At 41.9% G+C, this 22,585-nt stretch overlaps 1 protein-coding gene across 3 annotated transcripts in view; it reads right to left on the bottom strand.

Moving 5' to 3' along the window:
- The window catches only part of map7d1a (MAP7 domain containing 1a), a 36,927-nt gene extending 18,651 nt beyond the window's left edge, over positions 1–18,276 (bottom strand). For all 3 annotated transcript variants that reach the window (XM_061082078.1, XM_061082079.1, XM_061082080.1), the window contains exons 1-4: positions 17,950–18,276; positions 4,698–4,889; positions 978–1,046; positions 68–88 (exon numbers count right to left, since the gene is read on the bottom strand). In XM_061082078.1, coding sequence (XP_060938061.1) covers positions 68–88; positions 978–1,046; positions 4,698–4,889; positions 17,950–18,001 — 334 coding nt within the window. In that variant the 5' untranslated portion in view covers positions 18,002–18,276. The remainder of the gene's footprint in view (positions 1–67; positions 89–977; positions 1,047–4,697; positions 4,890–17,949) is intronic.
- Positions 18,277–22,585: the final 4,309 nt, after the last annotated feature.

The raw sequence follows: 22,585 nt of genomic DNA, 5'->3' as shown, positions 1-22,585 counted from the left end.
ACCACCACCGACAACACCACCACCACCATCACGACCACCACCACGTGCACGTGCCTGAGTGGCTTACCTTGTAACTTGCTGAGCTCTTCTGCAGGAGGAGGAGGAGGTGAGAGAGAAGACAGAGGCAACTGTCAATCATGCAAAGCAGTGCACGCCCAGCACGGAGCCGGGTGCTAATGTGACAGCCACGTGTTAAAAAAACCGAAGAGCTGTAACTTCATCGGACACATGAAGACAGCTTTGTCAGTTGATGTGAAGACAGAGGGGAACTTTCCTGTCAATCAGACTGATGGGTTTCATTTAGAGCCCGACCGATACATCAGTTGGCTGATATGAGGCTTTCACAGATTTATGAATATATGAATTATATTCTTAATTAAAGTTCGCAATATCTTGTGTTTGTTTTGTTTATACATTTTTTGGGTTAAATGGTAAAATATAAAATCTTTGGATCAAGGTTTGATACCAGCTTCTTAGGATGTGATAAACCATCACTCTCCATTATCTGTATCAGCCGCAAGTTGATATTGGGCGGGCTCTAGAGTTTTAGATTGCAGAAAAAGGTTTGGTGCTTCAATGACTCATCGCTGTTAAAGGGGAAACATCTAAAAAAGAGTCACGTGGGATTTTCATTACAGCCACAAAAAGGTTGAGTTTTTGTGAGTGTGAGGAAAGTCTCGAATTCAAATTAGATATTTTAGTGCAGACGTGAGGATAAGCAATAAGTCAAACAACAAACAATAAAGCAAAGGTTTTAACAAGAGTGTTTCAGCAAACATGCAGGAAATAAGTGGTCACGTGTCGTTGGTAAAATGGTGACTTGCCCCATGTTTCTGTTCTACATGTACATGCAGCCTACAGCCCAGGAGCAACACAAGCTGAGGGACACTAAACAACCTCTTTCACCCCAACACTAGGGGGCACTGTCTTCTAGTGTAAAAGGGTATTTCCTCTCACACCCCCTTGTTTCCACTTACCCAGATATTTGGCCTTTTCCTCTCTCCGCTCCTTGGCGAGCTTCTGTCTCTCGTCTGCCTTTATGACGTCTGCAGACGAGAATGGAAGAGGGATCAATAAAAAATACGGTTATCAGCTGTTCTAAACAAAAACATGGAAATATCAATTGACCAGTCAGACCAACACAGTCTAGACATATCAACAGCTTCTTTCAGTCATTAAAATGTTCAGAGAATGCAAATCTCCAGGACATTTTGTGAAAGGTTTATTTTCAGCTCTCTGCTAAAATGTGAACACGTGAGACAGGAGAAAAAATTGGACGTGCGTTGATGACAAACCCCAAAAAAAAGAATATGAATATCTCAGAATGTAAAAAGTTGCCATGATGTCAAAGATGTCAACTTGAAAAGACAATGATAAGAGAGTCTTGGAGATAAGAGTCCACGCCAAGATCTGTTGTAAACAATAACACAGAGTTTATGACGTCCTGCCTCGTGCACGCTCTTCAGGCGCCACCCCTCACCTGAATGACAAATATTCCTGCGAACTGTATCTGACCTGGACAATTTCCTGCTGCGTTCTTCACATGTGACTTTTCATGTTTGAAAATACCTTATAAAAACTTCTGGACTTGTTCCAAACTGAGGCAGATTCACAACATAGATCTACGTAAATAAACAAGACATTTTATTACTACTTATTTCCTTAAGACCTCGTATAAAGCTGGTTAGGAGAAGTTGGTTTAGACTGGAATCATAGCTTCAAGACAATGCCTGTTTGCGGAGAATATTTGAGTCATTATCCACAGGACAACACATTATAAAAATAAAAATATAATAATATAATATAATATGTATATATATAATATAATATTCCTTAGATCCTAATCCTGCAAATTAACTTTTATCCATAAGGTTTTGTGACATAGATATTTGTTTCTGAATAGAACCTGCAACTGCCTTGCGACAAACACATGACTAAGTGTTAACATAATTCCTGCCAAGCCTGTGCATCAAAGGCATTTAACTGTTAAACCACATGGAACTGAAAACCACGTGACAATGACAAGACAGTAGCAGCATCAACATTTCAACCCCGATGCTCGACACATGGCTGAAACTGATGTGTTGCTGAAACTACACAGTATTTTCTAGGTTTTTCTTGTAGAACAAACGAGAGAAAAAAAATCAACACGGAAGCTAATCTCCAAATAAAAGCTGCAGCATGTGGCAGGTCCACTAAATCTCCTGTGCCATCTGGATGTGGGTGCATGTTTGACTGTGAGTAAGTTATGACTACAGGGGAGGACTAACATACATTTCTTCTCCTGTGACATCTCTGAGGTCATATTCCTCACTGAGGTATGTGTAGGGATGTAGGGAATGCAAACAACACTGGACTAACCCATTTCAAGAATTCAAACTGCGTCTTTCTGAAAAAAACTCACCTTTGTTCACAATGTCCCAAAGACAACGAAATATTAAAAACTAAAGACAAAACAATGATTTAATTAATCAATGAGTTAATGTGTGACATTCTATATATCAAATATATTGATTAATCAAGAAGATCATAGGTAAAACCATCATTAATTAAAAATAATCATCAGTTGCCTCTATATTTACAACACAAAGATGACTGCAGCAAATTAAGTGATGCTTTCTCAGTTCTTACTAATAATAGCTCAGCAGCAATAACAGCTGATTTAATGATGCTGAGCATGATGATGCTGCAGCGTCTCACCATGGGAGGTTTTCTCTAGATTTATTTATTTCTGCTGAATCATTCAAACAAATGAGCTTAAATGTTTACCGATCAAAACAGCTACCATGTGAAGTTATATACTCGTAAGCACATTTTACCACAGATAACTGAGAAACACCAACTCTGACTCCACTCTCAGTCTTTCTAGAGCCTTCACGCTTCATCATCAGCCTCAATCTTCACCGACCAGATGTTCACCATCAAACACAAAGGAACTTATCCTTCAGCATCATCTAATGGGGGGAGGTGGGATTCATAAACGTGACAACAATCTGCGGCCTCCCCCTGAGAACAAACTCTGACCCACTTTGAATATTTACAGGACCCAGGAAAGCACGTTGTTGGTCAATGTGATGCTGCTGCTGCTGTTTGCAACGCACAACCTTGTTATTCATTACGTCATGTGCACAAATGTGGTTCTGAGACACAAACAGAAAATACACACACACAATGGTATTCCTTTCAAATGTCAGCTCTATTATTTTCTTCGCCTCTAAATTGCAGTTCTATGCTGTGCAGGATACAGTGCGACTTGCAGCCCTCATTTAATGGACAAAAAGAGAACGAACAAAAAGGAAAGAATAGATAGATTCTCTGAGGCAAAATCAACATACTCAGTCATAACAATGCAAGCATACTTGACGCCAGCTGCATGAGGAGCTTCACCTGAAACAATCACTGCTTTCATAGGAAAGTGACAGAGATGTGACAAAAAACAAGTGAGCAGACCATGACCAGAAAGGAACTACAAGCCTCGACCTTTCATTTGACTAATGAAAGATCCACGGAGTGTTTTTCCTCTTCGCAGCCACCTGTGTGGTGCAAACACAAATAATGAGCTTAACAGAACAAGCGGAAAAGGAACTTGGAGAACAAAGGGGAAGTATGTGTCATTTTTGGAATCAGGAGAGTTAGGACTCAACTACATATTTATCCAAGTTAACCAAGACTTTGGCAAATAAACAAAGAACTGCTTGTTTTCATATAACTGATGTGGCAGAGGAAGCATAACAAGTAACAACGTATCAGAACTGGCTGCTTTATTGTAGTTTTGTGAGCAGTTGGGAAGGTTTATCCTCGTCACCTCATGCTTCGGGAATAAAGACCATGACCACAGTGAATGGATTAATGGATAGAGAATAAAGAGGCTTACTCTCCAAAAACCCTCAAACGTGTTCCTTAGACTCTGCAATATGCTGTTAGCCGGTGGCTGCGAGGAGTTCAAGCGGAGGCAGTGTGGATGCAGCTATGGTGCAAGTACCAGGCCGAGCTAAACGCCTTCTTGGCAACCGGTAGTCTTCCTCAGGTTTCCTCTGCCCACCCTTCATTAGGGACCAGTGCATGGCAGTGATTAGCATTCGCTATCCACTTACCAACAAAGCTCATTTGTCCATGAGTTGTTTTTCTTGACTAATTTAATTCTGCCTGATATCTTCAGACCCAAAGCTGCAGACTTCTCACATCAGCAGCTTTTGTTCCAGCACTTACAACCTGCAGCAGCTCTATTGGATTTAGCTTCATGTCTGAAAGCGTGTGGTGGTTGTAACTCCGATACTGAAGCATTACCTTCCCTCAGGAGAGCTGCCCTGACTCCAGCAAAGTGCAGATGTACATAATGGCACCATTATTGGAACACAGAGCCAAAGAACAGGTCAAGTTCAGCATTGAGCAGGTTTTTCAAACAACTGAACTCGAAACAGGTTACACAGTTTTCTTTTATATATTTTTAAACCTCAACAGCAGGGTGGCACACAGAAATCCATCTGTACGTGTGTCTCATTCTCTTGAATGTCTCAGAAACACCTTGTGGAAATATATTTTAAAATTGGCACAATTTTCAACTTGGGTTCAAGAATAAACTGATTCCATTTTAGACGTCATTTTTAAACATCACATTTTGGCCATAAAAAGATAAGATACACTTTTAAGTTAAAGCTCAAGTTTTCACTACATAAAGTTGAATTATTCCTCTTTACCTTGTTTCGACCTGGGTGCAGGTGATGCAGGTGATCTGGGCATGATGTCAGATTTTCTGGGGGTACTCAGCCTTCGGTCAACATCCTTCTTAGCTGGAGACTCCATCCTCTTGGTGTTGTCTGAGGTCGGGGGGCTGCTCTCCCCCTCTGGGTCAGGCCTTGTGGGGTTTGTGTCCAGATCGGAGTAGGGAGCTGGTTGAAGAGACAGACAGAATAAAAACAAGTTGAGAAAATGACACTGTTGAAAAGGCGACACGCGACAGGCATAGATGGAACTCAACCAGTCGGACTTCATTCCTGTCAGTGACGGGCCTATGAAGTAGTTTTGTGGATGACGTAAACTTCCGCAGAGAGCTGCACTGAGTGAGAGGGGTGGAGTCCGTGTGTCTGACAGCAAGACTTTTTTTCTATGAGAAATGACAACATAACCAAACAGAACCAATCTAAGCTCCTCTGTTTCAGCACAAGGCCTCTTTCAGTTGTTGAGCAACATTTACAGCTGCAAAGATAACACCATTTGCTCAGAAGCACAAGATAATAGGCCTTAAGCCTGCCCTTATAATTCTATGTCTAATACCATTTCTATTCTGCGGTTGATTTTTTCGAGTCAAGGGCCAGAGCGGATGGCCGGACGCCCAGGCAGAGCAAAACAGTAATTGGCCTTTTGGCATTCTGATGATTCTGTTCAGGTGAAATGAATTGCTTAGGAAAACTGAATCTGTGAGATCACGTTCCCAGAAAAGTTGTCAAACTTTATTTTGATGAAAAGGCCTCAGTTTAGGGTCTTTTGTTCTTTCTGAGTTTTTTTGTTTAAATAATAGCCGGGTGGGTTTGGACCGCAGCCTTACTCGCAGCACCATGACTCATGTTTGGCAAGCTGCTTGAACTTGAAGCTCCTACTCTCCTTCCATTAGATTGCCGAGGCTTTGACGGCCGGACAAAGACCCTCACAGGAGGGACACTCGGCTTTGTCCACTCAGCATCGCACCGCCGTGCTCCCGGTCGAACCATGCTGGAGCAAAGTATCTTTCTGCATAGTCTCTGAAGGTAAACACTGGGGCAACATGCTGTAAATTATTCAGACTTTGGCTTAAAAACAACACAGACGGTGGGGGGGCTGTCACACCGAGACAGTGAGCGCACTAAAGATTTACGATTCAAATGCTGTTCTATTCAGCAGTTTCCAAAAGACAAGCATCAATAAGGAGCGAGACCAATGCTGTGCAACTTCACAGATCCTTGAGTTGAGTACATAACTTTACAATCTGCTTCTTCTTCAGCCAGAAACGTTTCCACAAAGTGCCGTCAAACTTTCCTTTTAATCAATTCCTTGTGAGTACAGGCCAAAGACCTGCATGAATAAATATCAGCTTTTCACTGATGCAATGCACTAAGACACAGTCTCAGGCCTCATAAGAAAGATTGAGTCAATGTCCCCCATCTGGGGAAATAGAAGCAGCTATACTGTCGACCTTGAGATGGACAAAGCCCGATGGGTAAAGAGAGAGAGAGGAAGAATAGCGGCGCGAGTCTATGAAAGAGTTCAGCTGGAAGACAAGACATTGTGTTTCCCTTGTCAAAGCATGCCACTATTAAATAAGCATTCCTCGGGCAGCGATGTGCTCCGACAGAGAGGGGCCATTGTTGTGGTCTCTGCTTGGCAACGGGACGGCAGCCAAAACACTGCGATGACAGCGAGAGGGGAGCGGTAGTGAGATGGAGTGAAAGAGGAGGAGGAGGAAAACACTCCTCCGCTCTGCTTGTCGTCAGTGCAGTTTTAGGACAAAATGTAACTTGGTGGAAAGATATATGAAAGAATAACCCAGATTTGTATGAAGTGATGATATAAGAAAAAGGAAAAATAGCTTCCTACCGAAGGAAAGGTAATCCCCATGGCAACGCTGGCCCTAGCTTTTGTGACTGACTTAATTTAAGCCCAAATAAATCTTCTCTTACTTAATTGAGTGAAAACCCATAAAATGAGGATTTAGTGTAATTTAACAACGTAATTATAAAACAATTCTTTATAACAGTTTGTGGTAAAATGATGCTACACAACCTCATCATCATCATCATTGTGACTACGCACATTTTCTCACAGATCCCTTTGGGCAGATATGACAGTTTGGGTTTTGTGTTGCTCGGAACCCTGGGAGCACTTTCCCATTCACCTGGGAACTGGAGCTACTAACAACTGGCCGTCTGACGAGACTGCAGGAGAGACTGAGATCCATACTGTCCATGATGGAGAGAATGAGAATGTAACGTACTCCGGATCGTAGGTGGCCCTCACAATGAATACCAATGAAACGTGAAGCTCTCTGGGGGAGATGGGATGGGAGCTGAGGGAGAGGAGGACCGCTGCTGCGTAGCGAGGGACTGAAACAAGGGCTGATTGATGGAAGGAGCAACTGTGTGAGCTGCCAGACAACCGGGAGGGTACGATACACGTCTTTGAGCTAAAGCAAAAAGAACACCATGAACTGTGGCTGGAACTAACAGTTATTTCCTTTGGTGTTTAATCTGCTGAAATTCTTTAGTTGAGAAGACATGTACTCTAGAAGTCGTAACTTGTCAGACCAATAAATGTTGAATAAATGACTGAAACATTATTTGATTTAAATGGTCTGTTCTTGTTTAATTGAATCAAATAATCAACTACTCATTTGAGAAAGAGTTGGATCTTTTAATGAATGCATCCCTGCTGTGTTTCCATCACGCACATTACCTCGTGCATGTGTGCAACAGTGTGAAAAATGAAACACTCATCCCTGCTGACAGTTTTCTGCTGCAGACACTAATAATAACTTGCAAAGTAGCATTGTACTATCTCACCGAAGGCCGTGAAGGAGAAGAGGAAAGAATGGCTCGTAAAGTGGTAAGTCTTTAAACTTATAAGAAGTAATAATTTGACACTTATCATGATAATTAACGATATCTACTGTTGTGAAATTCAACAGATCAGGTCACAAGAACGCAAACAACACATTTTGCTGTTGAACGCTTCACAAAAATTTTACTATGTTTTTATGAAACTGCTACAGAGCAACTTTAACATTTAAAAAAAAAAAAAACTCTGGTACGTTGAATCATTCCAGTCAATCGGGGACGTCTGCTTGTCCTAACCTGACATGCTGATGATATTTGGAAGACTGTGACCCGAGCAAACAAGATTGGGACATACTCATGTCGGGCTTTAAAGAGTAAGCTTAAGTAATATTTGCACAGATGACCTGATGCAATGACAAAATCTGTTCAGCAATCCATGAACTCAGAGTTCGGGCTAATCAAATTATCCTGTTTTTAAAATAACTCATGTTCTCATGTGCTGCATTCATGTGTGAAATCGTTGCATAATCAGGAACAAGAGTCCAATTTTATTCTGTTATTTCTACAGTACAACACAGGGGGTTGCTTGTGTCACCTGAGTAACCGCCTCTTCAATAATAACACTCCAGCTTCCTAAAGGATCTGCCCCCAGGGGACAGCTAGAGCCAAAATCCATTAGACCACCCTCCGATGACATCACCTGCATTATTCATATTCATAAATCAATGCACATCAACTTCCTTTCGAGAGGCTGGAGTTTCCATCTAGACTAAAAATGGAAATTCACTTTGATGCCTCTTATTATTGGAGGGACAGAGACAGTTGGTCAGCAGTTCACAAGCTTGATGACAGTCTGTCCTCAGCGTTCCTGAAGACCTTTATGTCTTGTATGGATATTTCCCATGAAAGATTTAAGATATTGTGTTTTGCCAGTCTCAGACTCTCCCTGGTTTAAAGCTGGAATGGACCTGGTTCCTTCATATGAATCCCACCTTTAGAAAACTGTGGAGCTGGACTGATAACCTGGTCGGTTGATATGAGCGTATCACTATCAATGTTGTTGTTTACTTATATATTTGCTTAAATGTGCCTATATGAAAATGCTTATTACACAAACAGTGCAGCTTTCACTACATTTCTTTGTCATTATGTTTTGATAACGACATGTTTTATTTATTTTATTTATATGTTATATGTTTTATTTATATTGTGAATTATTTCCAATTATTTTTTCAAATATTTATCAGCTGATTTATTGGTCTCACAATAGAGATTTTAAGCCAAGCTTTTAGTTTGCAGTTGTCAAATAATCAAAAAGCCTCTTAGTCATAGCCTTGTTACTATGACTACATTAACATAATATTAGAATCATCTCTTTCTAAGGTGGTAGAAAGTATAAATCATTCTTAAGAGCATCTTAAAGTTACTGTCCTGCTGTGATTGCTTTTGTTAAACGTCCATTTCAAATGAATATTCAACAGCTATGAGATCCTGCAAAGTGGGTCAGAGGAGGTTCAGGAATCTACAGCATGTTGTGCGTGATCATTGGTTGAACATCACACTGTAACCCTGCACCACAGCTCAGTTGCCCCCCCATCACATCTCCCCATGGGGGCCTCTATAGCTGCAGATGTGGAACAAAGCCCCATGCACTGAAACCGTTTACATGCAAACTTAACACAATGGGAGAAGCTATCTAAGTCAGCAGAAAGGGTAAAGGAACCCCTGCAGAAGTGGGTGGGTAATGCATGCATGCACAAGCACAGTGTGGGAGCAGAACGGCAGGTTGAGAAACAGCAGGTGAGGAGCTGCCATCTCCTTGTCAGAGGCAGGTCTGGTTGGTCGAAAAATGCATTCGCAACTCCAAATGTTGGTTTGGGAAAATGTGAGGCAGCCTCTGAGAAGCCCTGTGGTACATTCAGTCCCAGAGCACAATTACAGAGGAATTCACAGCCTTACAGTTTGGCTTATGACATTGGGGAGTACGGCTAAAACTGGGACAACTGCTAATTCCGTCACAGAAAATGGGATTGAGAAGAAATGCAATTTCACAGCATAATATTTCGTTAGAGCAGGTTATAAATACACAGAGCCGAGGCGGCTTCTTTGTATGTCACATCACCTACAAACCTGCAGGGCAAGAGAGCGCTTCTGGTTTGATTATTTTAATAACAGAGTAGGACTATTAATGTCAAAGTACAATAACAATTAGATGAGAAAAGAATTAGAATAATAGGGTAGAGGTGAGAGGATATGCCCTTGCAACAGCATGGACCCACATTGTAATGGGAGTCGGATCATATCAACACAGCTATATGAGCTATAGGATCTGACAGGCAACTGTTGTAAGCACAGCACTCGGCTATTTTTTTACCTGTTCATCAGGGACCTATGAATCAGGGTAAGAAAAACCCTGTGTCCTCTGAAACAGAGAAAAACACATGACTCACTGCATGACAGAATCAGCAAACTATGACAGCACATTCATAAGACACTGTTTGCTTTTTTACAGCTCAGGGAGGGATACTTTCGGTCGAGAGAAGCCGTAAGAAGGAAGATACAAAAACAAGCCGACATGACGGATGGTTAAAAAGATATGCGGGAGGTATGGTTCGTTTTGAAATGATCTTGGTGTCAAGATCAGCTGCTCAGATGTGAGGAATTCAATGTAGAACTGCTGCTAGTTCCCAGTGCAACACCCAGAGCACAGAGTGAAAATATAGGGCATGACATGGAATATTTATGAAGCCGAGAACTGTGCTCTTAAAACAACCTTTTCTGCCTCCTGCCAAACAGATAGGAAAAGATGTTACCACACAATCTAACCACCAACAGATTTAACTAAAGGCTTATAATACAATAGTTGCACCATTTAAATATAACTAATCTTTTTAAAAAAACATAGTAAACAGTGTGTAAATCCACTTCATTCTCCTGAAAAATGTAAATGAGGCAAACAAAGTGCAGAGGAAACGGAATTGAGTGTGAAATCAAAAGAGTGGAACGGGGGAAAAGGGCGGCAACGAGGAGAAAAAAGGAAAAGAGGAACTCTGGAAACAGCCAGAGAATGGACCTGCATCTCATTTGGGCCATGGGACTAATGAACTACCTCATCGCTTACCCCCCTAACCCGGCGCCCCTTCACCCTGTTGTGTCCCTGCTGCAGCGAATAGGGTGATGTAAGAGGGCAAAAGGGGGCCCAGACACACAGGAAGCGCAGTGTAAACAACAAGCAGCGACTCCACGCCAGACCGGGCCCTGCATGGTTGTGTGGGTGTGTGTGTGTGTGTGTGTGTGTGTGTGTTTAGAGAGCAAAGTTTTCATTAGAGTCGCTTTCAGCTGAGAGCTACAATTTCAACAGGAACTGAGAAAAATATCATTAACTGATGCAAACTGCACTTAAAAAAAACATTACAAAAGATCCTTCAGCATCCCAGCAACGAGTGGTTTTAAATTACTGATTACAGTTTTCTATTATGTCTAAAAAGGAAGTGATTGGTTCATTAAAACTTAAAGAGAAGTTTGCGAAGAGTTATCACATTTTCTTGCTTGTTTGGCTCATCAACGTTCCTAAAACCATTTTTTTGGGAGGTGAATCAGATAGGGGCTGTAACTGAACGCTTTTTTCATTATCAAATCTCAAATTTACCAACTACTTCTTGACTAATCCATACATATATAATCGCATAAACAATTCTGTAAATACTTCAATAACCCAGGGGCAACGCTGACATACCCGAACAGCTAGTTTTGTAAGACCAACACTCCAAAACCCAAAGAATATCTATTTATTTTCACATAGGCATCAAAGTCTCACGATAGAAAGGGTGAAACTGGTGAACGATTGAAATTTCTGCTTGAATCATGGCATTTTCATTATTATCAAAGTGGTTTTGATTGACTATTCAAATTATTGCCTGACTGTTTCAGCTCGAAACAAAATAAAATTGGTAAACGAGGTCTGATGCAGACTGATCAGCCCAACGGCCACGCTATGATTTCTGTCTGCTGGATACCAGCCAACCAGGACAGAAGACACTTCAAAAGACAACATTCCTTCACGGCATGTCAAGTGACCGAGGAATACTACTGTCTCTGTCAGTGGCTGGAGCAGTTTTCCTCCCATCACCTGGCCCAGTCTGAGGATAAAGCCTGCAGTTTAGTTGCTGCCGTCTCCCGCACTATGAGCCAAAGCCCCCGTGCTGACAACAAGCTCAGCCTATCTGAACTAGCAGCAGCTCCTCTTGGGACGCTGCGTTCGCCACCAACAAGCTACCATATAAACAAATAAGTAACCTAGGCCACTTGTCCAGCCGGTGGCCGAGAGTGTCGAGAACCTCCAAACTCGAGGGATTCTCGACGTGACATTAGAGGATGTGGTTGAATTTCTGGGCCGCACAAGCTGCCATTCTTAGCTGGATGCAGTGTATTGGCATGCCAGCCAGTTGCTCCTGGCAACCTGTTTTCGGTGTCCCCTTTGGGGGTTGGGAAGTGACAGCATGATTTAATTCTAATTGGTATCAATGGGTGGGTGGGGGTGTGGTGGATGAGTTTTATTCAGAATGGGATGTAAGCCATTTGTACTGGTTTTGGAAGAGTTTGGTATTTTGTAATTAAAGTTTGCGATGACCACCGTTTAATCTAACACTAATTCAATCAGGCTAAAATACTTTTGACAGGATGATCGATGCTTCGCGGAGCTTTCAAAAAGTCAAGATATATAACTGATGACTGGCTACACCCTTTTCTTTCGGAGGGGAATCTATAAATACTCTGCCTCGAAATATGACCATTAGAAAGTACATTAAATGGGTTTTAATGGCCTGTGGTCAACCAGTTAAGCACTTGCAATGGTTTGCTGCCTCTGCAACGTTGCCTTTATGAATTTTGCATCTGTGTGGCAGTCTATTTGTCTGTGTGAGTTCTTGTGGTAACTCACAGAGCCACCGCTTGTCACCTAGTTTTAAAATGAATATTTTCGTGAACATTACCTAAAGCTAAAATTCATGCGTAAACAATAATCTTGTGACGGTTCAACATACAATTACAACCAACAGTTATCATTAGTTGGATTTTTTGTCTCTCCACTCAAAAACCCAGTCCCCCTCTATACAGTCATGGGTTTCAAAAACAGGTAACTACACAGAGGCACCTACTCTCTAGTTGTGAATCCTGTCATTTGTAAGAAATCAGGCACAAGAACTAAAGGAGCTGCAAACATTAACTCCAGATAACATATCATACATCTGCCAGGGAATATTACGGGTGAGTGTATTGTAGAAGAAATGTGTCCTGTAGCTGAACAGGAAGTACCTAATATCAGCAGATAGGTCCAGTGACTGGAGCTGTCAGACGAGCAGAGAGCTGACACACGTCTGGGGATATTTTCAGCCTCGATGGAGGAGGCACTGGCAGGAACAAGTGACACAGTCCAAATCTAGACTTCCCTCCCCTTGTCCTTCTACTGTCCCAGGAACAAGGGCAGTAAAGCTGACTGATAATAGATTAAAGCAACAGCACTGCAGCACTGCACCTTCTTAACATATTGTCCCCGTCGAGACAGAGAGACAAAAAGGAGGTTTGGTAAATCAGACGCAGATTTCAAGTAGCTTGTCTGTATTTAAGGAGGCTCTTGTGGGGAGTAAGATGTTAGAGTGGTATGCTTCTTTGGCATTCTGCTCGGCTGCTGCAGCATCTACAACCACATGTAGGGCTATATTCTATCCCTTTGTTTTGTGTCTTTACTGTCTTTAGTACGTGGTGGTTTAAAAGCAGAACAGAATTGTCTTCTGTCAAATATGATATACTTGCCTTGCCTTTCTTTGAGCCAATAATTTGAACAAACTTCATATTCGTCATTCTGGTTTCATCCTGCTTTGGTGCAGTGTACACACTGATTATGATTTTGTTTTATCTTGGAACCAATCTCCCTGAATGTCTCTGTGGGTGGAAACTGGAGAAGCTGGAGAAAACCCAAACAGGCCCAGGGGGAACATGCAAACTCCACACAGAGCCAGCACCCTCTTGCTGTAAGCCAAAAGTGCCATGACATCACTTCACAATCAAGACATCCCTTTCACTAAATAACTTTCCTTTGTGTAATAACACACACTTCTTTCACCAAATAGTTGGGACACTGTTACCATCTTATTCTCCTGCAGCTGATAGCAAATTACAGGTGGTCCTTAACAAGACACAACTCTCTGAACTATCAACTGTATAATATTTCAAAGCCCAAAATCCCAAAGGATCCAAAGAGATAAAGACGGGTTATGATTCATTCATTCGAGTCATTCTTCAAACACATTGTCTATAAGTGCTCGGGGCAAAATGTAAAGTATCTTTTGAGTATCTTCTAAAACTGTAGCCTCCAGACATGTCTCTAAGTGTGGCTGATAACTAATCACTCTCATCATCATCACAACAGCCTTATAACACAAAAGCTTGAATCAATTATTTGTCATATAATTAGCATTTAAGTGACATTAGCTGGTGAGACCACAGGAACGTTCTCTGGGGTATTTGAGCCACCAGGTGGGTTAAACAGGTTAATGGCTGATTCAAGGGCAGACAAGTTAACAACTTCAATCTGAATTTAATAGTAGTTGTAGAGATTTTTCTTGTAAATAAGAGGTCTCTCTTTTTCACTTTCAGGAAGGACTCATCAGGGCATACAAATACAAACATGAACTGAGGCAGCATGCACGTATTGACCACTTTTTAGTAGCTATTACCCGGTAGAGACGGAGAGCTTGCACACTTTGAGTGCTGGTTAATGGGAAGGCTTTCTACATCATTTGACTTTTCAGAGCACTGGGTTTGAGATTCACCTCTACTGGCCTGTGAGAGGTCGATGTCTGGGCGGTGTGATTTACACCAGCTGGGTGCTACAGAGCAGGGCTGGCGGTGACGTGATGCCTCCTCTATGTGGATCGTTCTCGATAAGGCAATAGCGATTGTTTTGTTTTCACAGTTTTCACATTACTGCTTGTGTTGCCTTCCGCTTGTCTCATTCAGTGTTGTCATGGCAGGTTTATTCCCGTCTGTGGACTATCCTAAACTAACAGGACAGATGGGCTCTTGTACACAGACATAAACATGGCCATAGTAAAGGTTGCACATGTATGGATTGTCCATTAAAGGCACCAGAGAAGCTACTTCAGCATTGAACGCACTGACAACATTTCTGACTCTCTACTCCATAATATTGGATTTAGAAATGAAACAATGACTCTGCAGTTCAAGTGCCAACTTTCAGCTTAAGCTTAAGAGTGATCAGTGAAGGAATTGTAGCCCAAACATTCAAAAAAGAACAATTCAGCTCTGACACCGTTCAAACCAATGTTTGAAAACCTCAACCCGAATATTTAAACCTCAGTGTTATTATTTTAAATCCAGTGGAGCACAGAAAAGCCGAAGCAGCTGAAAATGTGTCACAGTCTAAAAACTGCGCCGTAGTTTCAAAAGCAGAGCTCAGCGCCACAGTGCTGGCACGACTTCAGTCAGATCTTTGTGACTCAGATGTTACTGTTCACTTCTCGTCTGTCTCAGAACTTCATTGGAACATGGCTGAGCTTTGAACATATCAGAACATGTGGGAGCCAGAGAGCCCCCAGTTTCTAGCTTAAGAGGAATAATCAACGAAACTACAGACCAAAAGTAAAGTTATATGACAAGAGTGGAGAGTTTGCTAATTGAATTATTGTAGCCATAAATGCAGTTTGTCATTTATTCTAGAAGGTAGAGATTAAAATGGATTGAAAAAGCCATTGGATGGACAATGGCACCACCCAGTCACGTTCAAAATAGATTAATAAACAGCATATAATATTAAAAAAAAATCATGTTGTAACATTATTTTCTTTGACTTGTAAATTCTGTCGTAAAGCTTTACATTTTCCAGCCAGACAACAGCAGATTCCAGTTATATTGCTTCAAACATACAGTATGAAGCCTGACTGATTCATTTATAGTTATTTATATTACATTTATGGTTGGACTGCAAAATATCAAGCCTCAAATACATTTCTTTGACATAAGAGTTTGATGATGTCATCTTAAGAATCAACCAATGATATATTGGTATTAGAATAACTTTACTGCCCAACATGGGGATCGGCATCAGCCCATAAAAATCCATATGTCAGCTCTAAATAAATGTCTGTACCTGTTAGTGTTACAGTAGCATGCACATGTACTGCATTACCACAAATACAACCATGAAGGCAAATTAATCTGCTCATATTCACAAATATTCAGTCAGATGTTTTTGTTTTCCTAAATGACAGAGGGTGATAATGCTGCATTTCAAACATAAGTGGTTTTCACATGTGGCCGACCCGTCATACACGTCTCCCTCCCGCAGGACGTGAAAACATGTCATCATGACACACACGTCACCACCACACACTGTTCACAATTAATAACAAAGCAAAAAGCTTCTCTCCCTTCTGTGATTGTCGGGCTCCATTATCAGCCTGCGGATCTCGCTGTGCTCACGGGATCCCGGCCAATGCCAGTTTACAAAGATACTGTAGCAGCTCTCTCCAAAAACAGGACATGGTTGCACGTATTCCACCGATTACATAACAGCTCCTGCGGCTGAAGATGTGTAAGCGACTGATCCTGGTCACTCGACAGCTAAAAGCAGCTGGATTCTCCTGCATCAAACAATAAAGAAGGATCTGTCTCCCTGTCAGTCTGCTGAGGCTCTTTATCCTCAATATGTCTGTCGTCGAGCAGCCTGTGTTGTTTTTTAATTGCTTATATCAAAGTCTGCATTATGTCTCATTAAAATCTTTAAGCATCCCCTCTTAGACATGGTGCAACTCCAGTAAAGCATTTCCAGTGAGGCTAGTAAAAGGCTAATCACAAGAGGAGCAAAGTAAAAAAAGTGTCTATTCATCTCAGCCGGTCACAGCTTATCTGTTCAGGTAGGGAAATTAAAGAAGACGACCGAACAGAGCCGAGTGTCAGAGAGTGTCGCAGAGCACGGAGAGGAGAAAGCCTGAATAGAGAAAAGAGGGATTAGGAGATCTTCTCCAGAAGTCCCGACAGCAGGTTTTCACAATGATTGGCCAGGGCCTCTGCAGATCTGGTGCAAAGGCAAAAGGGTTCACAAGCAAGAGGGATCAAGTGAGTCCTCTTTAGTGGCAGGATTCCAACAAAAGAAGAAAGAAAACACGTCTGGGAGGATTTTTGTGTTTGCAAACTACCATTAATCTGATTGAGATCCTTCCTGGTATCATAAAGGGTTTAAATCTTCCTCATGATCAATGTTATAACACTATTGTGAGAGTCTACCTGATGTGCTCCAGATGTGAAAAACACGATCACAGAGTCTTTGAAATTACGCACAAGGCGTGTGGGAGCAAGTTGCTTATTAGAGAAATCTTGAGAAGCAACTTCTGATCATTTTTAATGAGCATGAGAAGCACATCATCAGTCTGGCTGACGCATCACAAACCCAAGGCCTGATGTATGATGTCAGCTTCTCCCGGCTACATATAGAGTATGTTATTCTGAACATGGCTGTTTAAAGACACTCCACTCTGATTCCCACGATCAGGGTGGAGCACGACTCTCCTCCTGCTTGAAGCGGAGCCAGAAACAACGAGTCGACGTCCGTCCACGCAGCCCCCGGTCAGCAGGAAGGAAGTTTGCTGTTGTCAGAGGGAGGTCACATTGTGAAGCCCCCCATGTACTTCCAGAATGGAGCCTCACAGAACCTCCTTCATTCCCCAATAGCAGGAATCCAACATACTACATGTTAATGCACATGTAAACCTGTAAGACTCCTCTTCCACTTTGCTCTTGAACTGATCTTTTCTCATCTTCCTCTGGAGTTTGTTGATGCAGCATCTAACAAACCAAGCCTGACCTGCACCTGATCGACACCGATTCAACTGTAATTGGGGGAAAAACCAGCATCCTGTGGTGGAAGAGGGGAGATGAGCGGGATGCCAGACCCCCTGCGGCTGCTTCATGTAGAGCTAAACATAACATAAGGAGGGGGATGGGATGGGACGAGTGAGATTACCTCATCTAACGCAAATTGTGTTAGTGCTATTATATCACTCTGAGGGGACAGACCTGACAGCGCCACCAGGGGGAGGACGAGCAAACCGGGATTGAGCATTTATCACGAAAATCACACTTTCATTCTCATTCATGTAGCAGGTTCGAATCTGCCCTGGGGACCATGAGGCTTGAAAACCAAAGTTGCAGGATTTGCACAGTCTCCAGCAGCAATTCACTTGATTCACCTGCAGAGCAACACATGACTGGGAAGTTCACACCAGCTCAGGTCTCCTACAACATGTGGGAATGACCCAGCAACTCTTGCTATTCTCTCATTCAGACTTTCTATATACAGTCTATGATTCAGACCCATCCAGCTCTACCTGCTCCAGAGGAAACTTACATGTGGCTCCTGGCAGCGCTGCTCCCTCCATGGTTTCCTCTCTTTTGTTCATTCCAACATGCGGCTCGGTGCTGGGCTTCCTCTCATTCCCCGGGCTGGATGTATGGGAGGTGGGGAGGGGGGTAAAAAGTTGCTCCAGTCCGGCTGCACCCGACGTCCAGGGTGGGGGGGGGGAATAGAACCACCAAACCCGGGTCCGAGGAGGAGGTGGCGGGTCCGGGTCTGTGAGGAGGTGCTGCCGGAGGAGCAGAGGAGCAGCGACGGGTCCGAGGAGTTTTTAAATGGAGGAAACAGGTCGAGGATCAAAGGGAGAAGGTTCCACCTCCACAGCTGATGCTCCTCTGTGAGTGCGGAGCCTGCCTAGCGAGGCTGCGGACCGGACCGTACCACTCGCACAACCTGAAGGGGGGGGACGCTGTTAAGCTTGGGCTACCTCGGTTAAATAATAGTTGGTTTTAACGCTATCGAATACATGTTAAAAGTAGTTTGGGGTTCTAATACATTATTATTGTGATTTTGTCTGGTGAAAATAAGCTTACACGCAAAGAAGTAGTACTTTAAAATCAACAATGTTATTGGTTCACCCCCCCGGTCAAACTACAGTGCTCATACACGGTTCACACGTTGAATATGAACTTTACTACCAAGTTATTATCATGTTATTAATTCCTAGTGTTTTTTGTTTATCTGCTCAAACTACTACTTTCTTAAAAACACATTTTAGGAATAATTATTGTTCAGAACCTTCAACTATTTAACTACATTAACTATATTTCAAAAGATTTTTATTCTTATATTTCTGAACAAATGTTGTCAAAGGTTCTGTGATTCAAACTGCTTTTTATTGTTTCCCTTCAATTGTGCTATATAAATCAGCATTTTCATTTAAAACATAATACAAGATTTCATGTATTTTTATGTGAGGGAAATTATATAGTAAAACGTTTTAATGTGGTCTTCAGATTTCCTTGGATGTTTTTGTATTTTAAATAATCATAAAGGTTACGTTTCTGAATCTGTAATTTTCTTCTATGGCACTTAAATACAGAGAACATATAAGTATAGTTTCCAGACTGTGTTTCCAAAGTAGAGATTTACTGAAAAATACATTTCTGTGTCTCTTTCGACAACATGGCTTGTGAGGTCACCCCTCTGCTCCAACTGGGACTGAACCATAATATCTATGGTTAATTAGTTTAAATTAGTAGATTGCACATGCATGTAATTCCAGTGTAGAAACAACACTATTCCTGCCAGCATGCTTTTTGTTTTGGATGATGGATGTTTGCGTGTTAAACATGGATCTCCACCCAAGAGCTAATAAAGTCATACACTCAATTAAAGAAATTTTAAAGAAAATCTGAGACAACCCGGACCAGTTCAAAACCAGTTTCCAAAAAATGTCTCTTTTTTACGTCACAGCTTTGAGACTCCAGAGTGTCTTCTCATCTGCCACCTGTGGATCTCTCAGAGCATCTGCCGAGGTGGGGGGGGGGGGGGGGGGGCTGGGCCAGGGGGCGACCGGCACGCTTGAGAGGGAACTCCCCATCAAAAGGACCCCAGTGGGGCTCTTTTGTGCAGCTGTTGAGTCGTGGTCACCCTAAACCCCCAAGAGCCACCTGTCACTGCAACTGGAAAGTGGGGGGATGCTGAAGGAGGTGGGGGTTGGGTGTGTGCTGGAGTATGTGTGCATGCAGGGGTTTGATTCTGCAGAATTAAAACCTTCTGGAGTGACAGATGAACAAAGTCCACTTGGGCCTGTGATCAGATTCTTCCACTCTGTCCTTGATTAGTTCACACCAGGACTGAGATAACAGATTTTTACCATAGATCCCAGTCACCTGAAGTCATTGACGCCTGTTGATTTGAGAATGATCTGTAATTGAATCACAGATAAGTTTAGGAAACTATCAAGAGTTTCCACTCGTTTCAGGTCGAGGAAAGATTGGAGGAGAACAGGAAATGGCTTTCAATGGTAATGAAAGATTAATGGCTTCAGAAAAAAATCCCCCAAAAGTAAGTAATTTCTCTGTTTTACATAAACGTGGCATTAGATTCCTATATAAAGTTACCAGGCAGAGTTTTGAGCCTTTATCAAACTTTTTCAAATGATAGAATGAGCTCGGTTTAGACAACATCTGTTCATGGTACCAGAGAAATGAATAAAATGAATCTAAATATTTTGGATGAATAAATAAATGTTTACGATGTACTCAGTATAAACATCCAATAATTATTTGTTTGTGCTGTTTTCTTATTCCTCCATTGATTAAACATGGATCCACCCATTTCCCATCAAAGAAACAAATTCATTTCATTTTCAATATTGAAGATATAACATGTCATCATTTCCTCTTTAAACATTCTGCTTCGCGTCCTTTGGAGAGAAAACCAATAATAAATAATTCATTTGTAAATAAAAAAGTAGCTTTTATAGCTTCCTGTTATGGATTTGCAGTAGAAAATATATTTGCAGCGTAAACACAATGACTCTGAGGTCATCAAAAAGTGCTCTGTACTCGTCAAGTGCTCCATGGATCCACGTTTTTAGATCTTTTGTGCAGCCTCTTCATCCGAGTATTGAAACCCTCAGATCCTTTCATCCTTTCAATCTCATTTCTTTACCGAGCTCTTGAGCCTTGAGCACATACTTGCACGTGAACACCTGTGCACACAATAAAATGCTTTCTACAGAAAAGAGAATCGACAGGATGTACCACAATATTATTGAGCTTGTTATTGAGCTTGTTAAAGTTTTGTGAAGACATATTTTGTTACGTTGTTAATTACACTGACCGCGGAAAGTGGATGAGGCACAAACAAAGCAGTTGAAAGAAAAATGTCCAGATGATTCATTTATTTTATTTTCCAGAAGCCACACAGATTAACGCAGGATCGTCTGGCCATTATTACATTGATAAACTAAAAATACTGAATGGATTTACCTTCATTCAGGGTCACAGTCTAGGAAAATTAAATTGCCGTGGATAAAAGCATACCTCAAAGTCAGGAGGCATTTGTCCATTTATCACACTGTACCATGCTTTGCTAATGAGCCATTCAAAGTAAAGGTGGATGCAAACAGGACAAAATAATAGAGTTGGCCTCCATCAGATGTTTTTAAATGTTGCATATCATGAAAGTCTACAGCTCTGACAGACACACGCAAGTGCAGTCTGATGCCTTTATACAGGAAGTGGAGGAACCCCTCCTCGTCCATCCACCCCTGAGTGCTCAAGAAAGGACTTGATTTTGGAGCTGCAGCTGCACCCCCAAATTGACACACACACACACACACAGATTTTGTTAAAGTGTCACAGATCACCATAAGAAGTTCAAGCACTGAAATGGAGCAGTGAACACTAATAAGACAGTTCACAAAATGTGTTCCTATGAAGAGACATTGTTGCATCAGTAAACAAACAAGAGTAACTATTATGGAGATAATAAAACTGGCTGAGTTGAGATCAAGTAAAATCAACTCAACTGATACTGCAGAAGAAAAGAGAGCTGCAGATGAGGCTTGATCTTCTCTCTGAGTACTGGGTTGTTTGAGCAGGAACTGACAAAGTACAGTTCCGCAGGAAGAACAAAAAGACTCATGTGATCAGGGAGAGACTGAAGACTGGAAGAGGATGTTATTTGATTAAAAATAAATGTATTTATTTGAGAACTGCTCGCTGGGAGTTTCACTAAGAAAGTGCTAACTTGGCGTCCAGACAGCGACCACTTCAATAGGAATCATCCAAGTGAGCCAATTTCCATCGTCCCAGAGATGCTGTCGAATGTGCTGAAAATTATTTTCTCAGTTTTACTTTATGAGGTAATAACTTTTAAATTTGACATTGATGCCACATCATACCTTTCTGGTACACATTTTGCAATCAATCTTATAGTTAAATAGTTAAACAATCTCATACTGGCAATACACAAGAATCCAGAAACACCTAAGTAAAATAACACTGTCATACTTGTACCATGCGAGACTCTGGGGATCACCAGTGTCAGCTGGCTTTATTTCTGGGGAGCATGAATGTTTGAGCAAAATCTCCTGACAATCCATCAAATGGTTGTCGAGGGATTTTATTACTGAGAACTGCAAACAACAATACTGGCACTACACAAGCGTATGGGGATCACCAGGTTCAACTGGGTTAAGCCTCTGGGGAGCATGAAGGTTTGTGCAGAAATTCCTGAAATCCATCTAATGGTTGCAAAGTTATTTCAGCCAAACTGCAACTGTAAGAAAGCAAAATAATACATTATCCAATTTACTCAAACACAAATACAAATGCAACCAAATCACTATGACACCAGTTGGTGTAAGTTTAAATAGTTTACTTCCTATAAGTCTTATGAAAAACCAAAAGAGTTTCTATCGCACACACTCTCTGTTCCGAGGAACATGGTCAGCACCACCGACAGCGAGTCTAGAGGTCAGGTCCTGTGAAAGGCAAGGGTAACCCTCAGCCTCGTAATGAAACAACAATAGCAGGAATGTCCCCAACGTCCCCAGAGGACGTGGACCCTGCCTATGTTATAGACTTCTCCACACACTATCTCTGCCTCTAGCAAACGGCTGGATTCCAAGCAGCAGGGGTGGGGTAGCATAAGGGGAGGGTGGATGTGAGGCTAA

This window comes from Limanda limanda, chromosome 11, assembly GCF_963576545.1.
Source record: "Limanda limanda chromosome 11, fLimLim1.1, whole genome shotgun sequence".
Classification (NCBI taxonomy): Eukaryota; Metazoa; Chordata; class Actinopteri; order Pleuronectiformes; family Pleuronectidae; genus Limanda; species Limanda limanda.
The sequence above is the reverse complement of the archived record's forward strand: the minus strand, read 5'-3'. Positions and strand labels throughout refer to the sequence as shown.